At 36.0% G+C, this 13,192-nt stretch overlaps 1 protein-coding gene across 1 annotated transcript; it reads right to left on the reverse strand.

Moving 5' to 3' along the window:
• Window positions 1–3,058: 3,058 nt before the first annotated feature.
• LOC103325713 (ARM repeat superfamily protein) lies at window positions 3,059–12,844 on the reverse strand. Its single transcript, XM_089048795.1, is given in 18 exon segments — window positions 3,059–3,830; window positions 3,995–4,210; window positions 4,472–4,623; window positions 5,029–5,176; window positions 5,818–5,892; window positions 6,195–6,353; window positions 6,447–6,626; window positions 6,741–7,264; window positions 7,368–7,728; window positions 8,328–8,460; window positions 8,559–8,689; window positions 9,373–9,480; window positions 9,616–10,083; window positions 10,560–10,649; window positions 10,739–11,047; window positions 11,695–11,893; window positions 12,638–12,755; window positions 12,758–12,844. Coding segments are annotated over 18 exon segments (4,062 nt in total). The 5' UTR covers window positions 12,825–12,844; the 3' UTR covers window positions 3,059–3,206.
• Window positions 12,845–13,192: the final 348 nt, after the last annotated feature.

The raw sequence follows: 13,192 nt of genomic DNA on the forward strand, positions 1-13,192 counted from the left end.
CCTGCTGAGTGTATGCAGCAGTTACTGGAGAAAGTTAGGCGTCATAGAGTCAATGTTGATGGCAATGTCTGAGCAATGCAGCATTTACAAACATGCAGTGGATATATACTCGGCAATCATTTGAATTCCCAACTGTCAGGCAACATCTTGACATGTACTCAACGAAGAATCTCCATTTCTTTTCTCTTTTTCTGAAAATATGCTTGGGTGCCACATGAGGAAGCATGGAGGAGATAAATATTGTCTTTCCCAGCAGTGGCACTTACATTACATTGCACATGTAAGCTCACGAATTTCTTTGATTGCTCAACTAATTCTTTAAATCTCTTCACCTGTTTTTCATGGCAAAGGTAGGCACTTTCAATCACTGATCAACTTTGTAATCATATGATCTGATAGAGAAAATAAGACATTTGGAACTAGGATCATTGAAAGTTAAACCACCCAAATTAACTACAGTGGATTGTATATGAAATTATGAAAAGCTCACGAGTAGACATAATCTGACCATTGATGCATTGTGAATTTCGCATGCATGAATCGACATGAATCTTGAGACTCACCATAACATATCTCGAACTTATTTTAAAGTGCACTTGCACATTAATTATTTTCCTTTAACCAAATGGATATCACATTTAATAAAGAGTGGTGATTTCCCCACTCCAATTTTATCCACTTACACTCCATTTTATAACTAAAAAAAGAGTGTAAGTGGGGAAATCATGTAACTTTTTTTTTTTCCATTTTGTTGGAGAGCAAAGTAATGTTCTCTAATCTTTACATGTACATGAATCATGTGATTGACCATAGCATATCTCGAAACTTATTTTGAAGTGCACTTGATGTAATTACTCCAAAAGAAGAAAAGGCATATGTATTAATTAAATGGATATCACATTTAATATAATATATGTAACCAACTTGTTTCCATGTAATCTTTATGCTGCCATGTTTTGGAAGTCCAATTGTCCATATGAAAGAGTGATTCATGAGTATATCCTTACAATTAGACAAATAAACCGTTTGACCATCCATATGTGGTCCTACAAAATCAATTGGGTGCTTCAAGAAAATCTAAAATTTCCTCTGAATTGCAATGTCAAAAGAATTACTATTCGACGAGAACTTTTTTTTTTAGAGATGATCTTTTGAATGTGTCTACAAGAAGAAGGAGGCGGTCATATGTCAAAGTTAATGTACTATAATCCACTACAATCATAATATATATATGATTTGTGGTTAGCTTTAGTTAGTAAATCCATTCGTGCGGGATTGTAAGAATTTTGGGAAATCATTGTAGAAATGAGATACAATATTCATGGTAATGATGATACGCTTATGCAACAGGTGTTAGTTGTCGCATTTCAAATATGCTAATCTTTAGTTGTACCACAAAGGCAATAAGTTAAAAACACCATTTAAAAATAAGATATTGAAACATGAAAGAATCAAGTTAAATATAAGAAATCGGAAATCTGTGAAATATAAGGAGCAAATTAGCGGATAGAATGAAGCAAGATCACTCATTTCAATATAAAACCAATTAGTAAAATACAATTGTTCACTTTTCTTGTGAACTTGTTTTATCATTCAAAGTAATTTTGTTGTAGTATAGAAAATTCTAATTAAAATTTTAATTAAACATAAAAAATGTGTAAACAAAAACATTGTTTAATTCAAGCCCTATTCTGGAGCAAGGTGTCTCACCAAGCTAGCACTATTCGATGTGCGGAGGAGGCCTTCTTTTCTAAGAAGGACTTAAGAAGGTCCGTTCCGAATTTCGAATGTAGCTACCTTGGGTGACTTTCAACTGTCTATGACTCTTGTATATGATTCTCAACTTGAAGTTGATGTTGGTTTCTATGAATCTTGAAACTCTTGTTTTTTCAATCTGCTGGTCATTTGGTTACTATAGCTAGGCATTCCCTTTCTTCTTGTACGGAGGTGTCTGTCATTTAATCAAGAAAGACACTCGATTATACTTGACACAGTTATTCTATCATGGAAATTGTTGAAATGCTTGAGGTGAAGATGGCTCTGAAAATACTTGACACAGTTAATTCTGTTTCGTTTCGTTTTCGTGTTGCGATATTGGTTCTATGTGAATCTTGAGAGACTTGGTTTTTCAATCTCAAAATTCAAGTTGTTCTTTCCTTGTTTTTAGCACTTTGAATTTGAAGATTTTTATCCTGTATCGCCGCTCGGCTATACCACTTATAACAAAAAAAAATTAAAAAATTAAAAAAACCCAGTATGGCCGTTCGGCTATACTAGTTACAAAAAAAAAATCCCGGTATACATTTAAACGGTATAGCCGCACGGCTATACTATTGAATAAAAAGATAATAAGAAGCGACCAAGTCTCGCCGGGCGGCTGTACTACTCATTTAAAAAATAAGAAAACCCAAGTATAGCCGAACGGCTAAACTATTGATTTTATTAAATAAATAAATAAAAAGAGAAAAGCCTATTGCCGGGTGGCTTTTTTTTTTTTTTTTTTTAAGGGTATAGCCGATCAGCTGTACTATTAATTTTTTTAATTTAAAAAGCCCAAGTATAGCCGTTCGGCTATACTATTTATCAGAAAAAAAAAACTAAAAACTTAAACTTCAAAAATACACACGTATGTCTACAATATGTGTATTATAAATGCTTCTTAAAAAATGTGTATTATACCGAGTCTTTAAGATGTATATGAAAAACAGAAATATTACTAAAAAATACATACATACATGTATATACAAGTATTAAATGAAAAAATACTAAATTCTTTACACGGATAATAACCCTGGGTAAGTGTCAAAATAAATGTTAGATACAGACTACTTATAATTAAGTAATTCGATGGAAATAATAAAAAAACTAAACAATCCATGTATGATCAGCTGGCTGGCAACTGGAACCTACACAAAGGGCATGTATGGCCGGTCACTAACCATTTGAGGACGCATTTAGTAGTGAAAGCTCATGACTTTGTGTCTTAAGACTACCTGAGCTTCAAGCGCCTATATCTAAATGACTCAAATATAAAAATTGAAAAACAAAAACAAGATGGTTATCAAACGGATCCTAAGATATATTAGTTGGCAACTCAAACCTATACATTGGGAACGGACAAGAGGTCGTCGACCATAACGTATGAATAGCAATTTGTACATATACTATGATAACAAGTCTTTTAACTGCACCTTGGTTAACAAAAACTAGAGTGCATGCAGTTTCTTGAAAACAGTTTCCACAGAAGGAAAGTCAACATCAAAACCATAACTCTGCCCTCCATACTGCACATAAAGGTACTCTTTTGGAGATGAGGGTGGGGGCAGAATTTGGAAGATTTCAGGTATGTCTGATGTTGGGGGTGAAGGTATGTCTTTTTTCTTCATAGAATAGTAAACATCAGCTATAAGAAGCCAAATAAGATCAGGATCCATAGATGCAAGACCTTGAAGGGCATTTACAGATGCATCACGGAGACCAACCACACCACTACAAGCAATCCCTACCACAAGACCGCTGACCTTCTTGAGGACAACTTCCAATGCCGAAGCACTCCTTCTGTTTCGGGACAATTCAGCAATCATGTTGAGCACTGCAACCTGGACTTTGAGATTAGAAGTTTCGGCCAAGGAGTCCTCCGAAGAAGTGGAAGTGCTTCTGTAAGGAAGTTGCAAAGGGATTTTTTCTTTTAAGTTGGGCTTTCTATGGAATGGGGAGGTAGACAGAAGTTTCCAGAAGTGGGAGCCATCAGTGTGGAAGCGTCGTGAAAAGAAATCTCCTCCACAAATTTGCACTGTGTTGCTCACCACACATAAACATCTTCTAACAGCCTGAAAACCCATAGGCAACAAGAGTTACAATCCGCTAAAAAGGAAGCATATAAAGCCACCAACATAAGAGTCTTGTCCAAGTCACAAAAGAACTAGAGAAAGTGAAAATTGCAATGCCTATGCAGGATTAAGACAACAAGCAAGGGGAAAGAATGGTCACGCACCACTGGATTTCTATTTCGAATACAAACAACCAGGAAAGGCCAGATTTTATTCATTGCTGGAAGCAACCTGTTCTCATCAGCCCCTTCATCAGCAGGATCCAACATATCTTGGAGATAATATAGTGAAGATGACTCAATCACTTCTTCAATTGCTTCCTTAGCAGCTCTCTCATGGCGATAAGCCTCTTCCACTTTTGCCAATGACATAACACCATCCTTCATATATAGAAGTGGGGAAGAAAATGTTCATTCATCATTGGATGGACAAGCAAAACGCACAGCTACTACCAATCAAAATTAAGCTAGTAGCCGTATCTTGGTAAGAAAAGAGTAAAGCATCTTATAAAATTAAAAACGAAGGCAAAAGAAAGGTAAAAGATCTTCTCATGGTTCACATTATCACATAATTACTTGGCATCTGTATGCATAACCCCACAGAATGGAAAGGGACAGAAAACAAATGGAGCAGAAAGTTACCTCGACTATATCCAAGGCCACCAGACAAGCTGCTTGCCTTCCTGAAGCTAGTAGAGGGGTTGCAGCCATAATACATGAACTGGCAATAGCTCCAACTGTTCGTCTATATCTCTTTGAATCATTCAGCTTAAACAAAATGCTCTCCCATTGCTCTACATGCATAATATATTTCATTAAATAAGGTACAGTTCAGCACTACTACTTACATTGCAGGATCCAGAGATTTAACTGCCAAGACAAATATAATACAGAGTACAGACAATAACAATATGCTTATAATCATTGAGTTTCAGATGCTACCTCTATTATCATATTCTGTCAAAACTAACAAGTTGAGTGAAATGAATTGAACACTAACTCAAGGAGACTCGTGCCAATTACTGGCTGAGTTGAGAAATTACACACTTAAAAATCTCACAACATAAAATAAAACCAAAAAGTAGTTATTGAAAAAAGTATTTAGACTGGAAACCTCAAATCAAATACTATTAAAGAAAAAAAAAATCATTTTTCAACCCAATCAAAATAAGCAGATATCAGAAAAGAAAACTGTTTACCTGAATCCACAGGGGACATAAGAAGGTCATCGTCAACTTTCTTTTCCATATCATGTATTCTAGCCTTGACATCCAACAAATAAGACTCTGCTTGGCTCGGCAATGAACAAGCCTCCCGCTTTGATGCCTTGGCAATTTCTGCTACAGCCTAAAGAGAAAAAAGAATTAACACGATATCATTTCTGTCTGACTAAATAAACTAAATACAGTGTTACTATTCCATTTTTCTTGGCAATTCATTTCCACTGTTTCTGATCAACTAAAGAAAATGTAAGCATCCTGTTTTACATGAATTTAATATGCCAATTAAAAATATACATTTATAAAACAAGAATAATAATTCTGAAACCTATACTTTCTAATCAAGGGATGAAATGAAAAAATAGTGTTTTTGAAATTGAAAACTTCACCAAACTCAACTTAATACAGATACTTTGTGTTTCTTAAACTAGCTTATTATTGAAGCTGAAATACCTGCCTATGATACTTAATAATCCATATCCTTTTCTTTCCTCCACTTTCCCAGGAATACAGAGCAAAATAATTTAGGTAAGTAATGCAGTTCTTGCCCATTTCCCCAACTCAGAAAAATTTACCAAACCACCAGGTAAGCAATGAGATGATTTTAGTTGCTGAATGAGAAGGGATTCTCGTAAAATACAATCTTTAAAGTAAAAGAAAAAGAGATTGTAGCATTCTTTAGTACAGCTCCTGGTAAATTTGGAATAGCAACCAAAAATACCATAAAAACCCCAAATAAATAGAATGACCAAACAATAAAAAGATGACCTTTAAAAAGGGAATGGTCAATTCAGGGTGCTGATGCCTGCCAAGAATCTCAAGCTCCACAGAAACAGAGCGCATCTGCATAATAGGAACACAGCTTAGCCCTGCAATTTCACCACCACATGCCCCCCAAATAAAAGGAAAAAAAGGGGAAAGAAAGAAGTAGGGGCTAAAACATCTACGTGAACAACCAATAAAGGACTTGACATCATGTTCAAAGTAATAAAAATATCAAAACAGATCATGCTAAGAAGGACTATATTTTCTAAAATGATCAGAAGGAAAATTGAGCATATCAGTTGCCCTATCAACATGCATCAGAAAATTGGACGTATAAGGTGCCTTTAGCATTTATCAACATCAAGGGGTCATGGGTGTACCGGCTCCTCAAATAGAGGCAATATCTTATAAGCCACTCCAATATAGGAAAGCATGGCAGCGAGCACATTTGGTACATGAGGGTTAATATCCAAATGGCGTAATTGCCGACATATTGAATCAATCACATAGTCTGCATTCTCTAGTACTAGGTGTCCAACCTACAAGACAATAAAAATGGAAATGTCATAGGCCAGACAATTGAATCCGAAAAACTGGAACAAAATGAGATTGTGTATGCTGCACTGACTCACCGTTGGATAGCCAGATGAAGCAGCCAAGATATGTAATACAGCATCGGAAGCACTTCTAACATGATAGTTTGAAGAAACGAGATTCTCAAGCAACATATAAAGGGATTGATGAAGAAATCCACTAGAAGCAAAATCTCCTCCAAGGCAGATACTGATTATGCCTATTCCTTCAATAGTAACCTGTTTGAGAAAAACAAAGCTACAGTGATTTATTGTACATCTACTGAACAAAACAAGACTGATGCAAGATTCACTGCATTTTATGCGCAGTAGGTGGAGAAAAATGTATATTACCTGGTGTAGCATAGCTGTGTCCTGAAAGAAGTTTACACTCACATCTTCAGCTTCATGGTCAGGATGTATGCCCGAAGATTTATGTTCAGTTGGAAGTTCCCATACTTCATGAGACAGATACTCATGTAAAATTCTACCAATACAGTCAATCAAGTGACTCCTTAAACCCTCATCTTGTAAAACCTTCCAACTAGATTCACAGAGGACAGAAGATTCAATTTCAAAAGGTTGGCCACCAGCAAACCCTGCACCAGATTCCTGAACCTCTTTCCTTCTTTTTCTTGAGTTTGGAAATATCCTTGTGAAAAAATCAGTGGCTTGATCAGATATACCAAATATCATCTCATTCAGAATACATACAGCAGTGCTTGCCTGGCGCAGTAACTGTCCTGAACCAGCTCTATTATACCATGAATGCCAACTGGCTTTGTTATAATCCTTCATACGAATCTCAGAAACTAATTTACGCAAGCAACCCAGTGGAATTTCAGTAATGAGTGACAGATGCTGCCCATTTTTTATATCTAGCAAGGAAGGAAACATGAAAACCCTGATGTCAGTACAGAGCAATGAGGATGTAAGTTGAAAGTTGAAACCAAACAATTCAATGTAAAGAGCTGAAATTACCTGACATCAAGGATAAACCTACAAGTCTAAGAATTCCTGAAAGAGCTTTGTATAGTTTTCGACTTCCAATGTGAAAAAACCAAGGAGGCATGTGCGGAAGCTCATAATTCTTCTGTGCATCATTTGATGCATATGGTATACCTTTCTCCTGAATGTCCTTTATCTTTGAATTTTGAGGAACAGCAGCCATGATTGTCAGGCAATCACTGGTAATGTTAGTTCCAGCCTTCAACTCAGATAGAGAGTCAAGGTAAACTACTGAGGATGACCTCGATTTAATAAGCTTATCAAGAGAACCAGCAAATACCGAATTCTGACTCATACAAACAGAAAAAATGTCCAGGAAACGAGTAGCTGTTACCTAGGCATTCCCAAGGAAAAAAATGTCATAGGCAAGAATAAAGAACTTCAAACTGAAATTATAAGGACTATGAGAAATAAATGCATGTCAGATTTACATACGACAATAACAGACATTATGCCTGGCCTAGACCTTTTTCTTTCTACATTGAAAACTCTTGAAATATTGTATTATGTGAACAAACTATAGTTCGGAGATTGGATGATAATTTACACAGGCATGAAGTATTCATAATTTAACAAAGAAAAAAAGAAATCTTTTTGTTTTATGAAAGTATAGCTACGAGTAGAAATTTTTGTCAATTACTGATGATATAGTAAAACATAGGTCAATCACATAGGTTGTCCGTAATTTTTGTTTTAAACTAAGTTTTTTATCTTGTTTCTCCAAATTACATGACATATATACGATCAAGCATGCAGCTAAAGAAATTTGTTTTGCTGAACTTGGAAAACAAAGAATCTTACAATTTTTTTAAGAGGTGGTTTTATATTTATATATGAAGATATACATTATCAATATTAAAAATATCAACTGGATAAAGCTCACTTGTAACTCAAAACATACATGCTAAAGTTACCAAGAAAATACACACATACTGGAGACTGAAGGATGTGATCCACCACAAACTGAGGACCAGAATAATACATTATTACAAGTAACTGCTGAGCATGTGATAGTGCAAGTGATTCCTCACTCCCAAGCACCACTTTTGGAAGCTTATCAATGAGCCTGGTAACATAATTAAGTTCTTGTAAGAATTTTTTCCTTTCAAAAGGGCAGGACCAACTACACCCAATATTTTGTCTAATATCAAATGAAGCACAAACCTGGTAAAAATCTGAGCAACATCATGTCCCAATTGATTTTCTCCAATCAATGTGAATAAATTCCGAAGGGATTCTTGTGCACCTGCAGACACCTCTTCAGAGTCATCAATAACCAAAGCACATAAGCACTCCTGCATGAGTAGTAGCAAGACATATGTTAGCTTGAACTGGAAGTTCAAGTTTAGCCCTTATAAATCAAAGCAAATTGGTTTAATTCAGGACAATGAACATGCTGATAAGTAAAAAAATGATCAGAACAAGAAACGGAAGCTTCTTTGCTTCAGCTGGAGATAAGACATGTTGAAGACACATTAAGATTCAAGAACAGCCAGAATACAGAAGCGGTGGAAGACATTAAATGAATATCCAAAAAAAAAAAAAAACCAAAAAACCTCAAGTATGCATGAAGTACCAGATCAGGACCTGATGGGATATGCATCCCACACACAAAATTCAAGACAGGTGTCCAACCAGGGTGTTTGTCAAGCAGAGAGCATGGACATTATGAGAAACAGAACTGCATGAAATATGTTTCCTGGTTGTAGGAATCAAGGATGTACTCAACATTTCAGACCAAAAACTGACACTCAACACTTGCACAATTTTAACTAAATATACGAATCTCAAGAACCAACTCACACACCAGACATGTTCACAAGTCAAAAAGTGCACTCTGTAACTGGAAAAGGAAAAAAAAAGTATGCACCCAATTCTATTTATATCATGCAAGGCAAATGCATCAACTTTAGTATATATGCAATGAGAGCGAAAACGAATCATAAGCACAAAAACACAAATATAATTTTCAGCTAACCAGAAGCATTTGTCTACTCTGCCTTAGAGTATAGCCGCACTTTGACAACAGTCCTCGTATGGAAGCCAGGAGCCCTTGCCTCACTTTTTTTGCTGGATGAATGCAAATCTACAAACAATCGAAGGATTTACTAATTGAATAAAAGCACTCAAATTTCAGAAGGAAAACATTGCAAGATTGGAAATGATGTAAATAGCCTATGTACAATAATTAACTAGTAGCAACTGAAACGAAAGAACGTACATGTCGAAAAGTTGCACCCAAAAGTTTATCCACATGGATTGAAGTTTTCTCAATCCAATCATTAGTACGATCCACATGCAAAGATCTATCGCCTTTGCCAGAATCAGTTTTCTTCTCAGATTGGGAAGTAGTTGGTATCACTTTATTACTTGAATCTTCCATTACCATTTTACTTGGACCATGTGCCTTAACAGGCAACTTACGGAGCTCATCCATTAAAGATTGTGTAGATTCATAGTTTTTTAAATTGGACTCAGAAGTAACCGTTACAGACATATCAAGTCTAGATAAATTAGCATCATCCTGCAGAACTATCATCAGATACTCAGCCAAACCTCTAACTGCTTGATCAATTGCATCCCCACTTCCTGCAGCCCCACTGGTCATTGTTTTCGAGGCATGCAAAACTTTGGCAAATTGACTAACAACACCAGGTAAAAAGAAGGCTAATGCATCAGCAGTACCAACCTGTAGGGAAAAAATATTCTGAATCAAACTAACCCAAAGGTACTGATTTTTAGGATTGCAATTTGCAGTGAAGGGTGTTTATCATACCCAAAAAATTTCAGAACCTGTAAAGGTCTGTTCATGTGCGAATAACACACCAAAATAAAGAACTGGTTGTCATGCTTGAGACTAGCAAAAATAAATAAACGAAACAAAATGTGATATTTTTACCATTCAAAATCGATGTTGTAAACACACTCTAAATAAAAGGTCAGGAAAATAAAGTATTTAAAATGAAATACATGGCTAAGTATAGTTCGTTTCTTATTAAGCACACCAGTTGGTTCATAAAGTGTCAAACAAAGTATTTAAGCTTTTTTAAAGGATAAGCACAAGGTAAAATTAAGAGGGGGCAAAAACAGAGAAACACAAATTCAAAATTTATAAATTAACCAAAGCTACAAATAGTTAGAACCTACATGAAATCAAAAGATTACCTTAGCAACAAGCACACGCAGAGTCATAAAGGCCTCAATACGAAGCCTTGCACTGCCTAGATGTCCTCGTGCAGCCTCAGTATCTGCAGCCTTTTCATAAAAACACAAAGGAAATAAATAAAATATGAAAACTTCAAAGATACAGGATAATCAATTTTTACACGAACAATTTAATATACATTGAGAAGAAGAGACAGCCAGTGTCCGACAGCTGCAGAAGCAGCTTGTGATTGTAGAAATGCAAGTAAACATTCATCTGGTTCTGAATCATACTTTGAAGATCTACTGAGAGGATCTTTTAAGTCTCTGTTTTCTAAAAGCATAGGCATGCCAAAGATTTGTTTACATGCACAGGACTCATCAGAGCATGGAAGTAAATTCAAAAGCATTGCCCTGAAACACTTAATAACTCCTTCACGAAACTCTTCTGACGCATCAGATGGAGAAAGCAAAGCCCCATAAGTCAATTTTTTCAGCACTACAACCATCTGCAAAAGGACATTATTGCACTTCAAATGAAAAGACCAGGTTCAAAAGGTGATGCAAGTATAACGTACCAGTTCTAGGACAACAATTCACATGAACAAACGCATTCATACAACATATAAGCCAATTTTGAACTCATAGCAAAACCATACCATTTTTTTTATAGGAAATATAACATTTTATTAAGCGTGAGGAGGCACAGAATAAGACACACATTGTCTCCATCCATGCAATGCAAAGAATACAAATAAGCTAATTGCAGGAGGGGAACTTTACAATTAATTCTCCATCTTTTCTACACGTCCCAATTTGAAGGTTTAAAGCATTGACATATTACAAATGTAATGTTACTTATAAGCAAACCCAATCAAACAGATCAAAGGGATATAATGTTGGATCATGTAATATTATTCATCTTGACAAGAAATTATCTACATGATAAAATATGTATCACAAGGGCTATAGCTCAGTTAGGTATAGCACCTTGTTTACACACACACCAATATTTTTCAGAGTCCATCAGTACATGGATTTATTTTGGATGAAGAATAGCAACAATCATCCTATTAAAGTTTGTCTAAGTAATTAGTAAATCTACATGTACGTAATGTGGAACAGGTCCAAGCAGTTGTCAGTCAAAACGGATTACCTGATCTGCAGATCCTAAAAGACACTTCTTGAGAAGTTCCTCCAGGCACTGAAGCACACCTTCAGCAACACTATCACTCACTTTTTGGGGCTTTTTTGAGACATTAGAGCTCACAACTTTTTCTTTGGAACCAAGCTTCTTTGAGGTTCTACAGTCGACAGCCGCATCCAATATAAGCAGCAAGGGAAACAACGTATAGCTGAAAGGTAAACAAAGATGTCAAGAAAATAATGCTTACTAATGTATACATAATTATACACACACATTTTGAATTCTTTTACAAGTTTGTATGACAAGTATTAAGTGATGAAACCATGTTTCCTCAGGTGTGGATCACCAGGAACGAGATTCATTATGAAATTGAACAATGAGACATGAAGTCCATTAGTGACAAAGTGAAGATTTTGCTCCTCCACCACCCAGATCATATCATATCAATATAGCACTCAACTAAATTAAAAAACAATTTGAATAAGAATGACGTAATTTGTGCCCTCTAACCAATGAGTATAGCTCGGATAGGCTGAGATAAAGTTATGTGCAACTGGGGTGAGGAATTTGGTTTCCTACAATACACAGCAACCAAATTCCGTCAACTCCATTAACTCACCCAACCTTCGAACATTGTACCAATCACTAAAACATAAAACCAAACACATTTAGGCTTTAATTTCAAATTATTAAGGCAACAAACTCGATCAAGTTACGGATGATTCATCCAACAGTCAAAATCTCACCTCACCGTTATATACTTATGCATACAAGTATATAAAGACTAAAACATGCACATTGAAGCAGATATATATACAAACATGTATATATATTTATAAACACGTAGATACATCTTTTAGAAAGCTTTCTGCTCATGATGGCATTTAAGCATAGAAAGGCTGCAAATTTCAGGCAAAGAAGCAAAATTTTCACAGAGGAGTACAGTGCTTACTCGAAGAAGGGCTGGAGAGCGTGAGAGGGAGACTGGCGAAGGAAATGAAGCAAAGAAGAAAGAGCAGAGGAATGCTTCTTAGGGTTTTGGAGAAGCTCCAGAAGCTCAAAGCAGTAGACTTTAGCTGAGTAAACACTCTGCTTCTTTCTTCTTCCGCTGGGCCGACGATTTCATCGATTTCCACCATTGCAGACTGCAGAGAGACGACGACGGGGACTTGAGAACCGCGAAATTGAAAGACGGCTTCTAGGAGTTCCTATTTTTTGGCAAAAATAATCTAAAACGGGTTAACGTCCGGTTCAAGTTTTCCCGGGCCGTTAAACCCGACCCATTGGAGGCCCTGGAACCTATCCAATTATTCTTAACCCTGGGCTCAGCAAGGATCCATCTCGACCTCATGTTGGGCCTTGTGGGCTGCCACGTGTCTAGGCTTTTTTCTGTTTAATGAAATTTGTTATTAGAATTTTTCTATACAACAACAAAATCACTTTGAATGATAAAACAAGTTCACAAGAAAAGTGAACAATTGTATTTTACTAATTGGGTTTTATATTG

Source organism: Prunus mume, linkage group LG3 (genome assembly GCF_029339155.1).
Source record: "Prunus mume cultivar Tortuosa linkage group LG3, ASM2933915v1, whole genome shotgun sequence".
In the NCBI taxonomy this organism is placed as follows: domain Eukaryota; kingdom Viridiplantae; phylum Streptophyta; class Magnoliopsida; order Rosales; family Rosaceae; genus Prunus; species Prunus mume.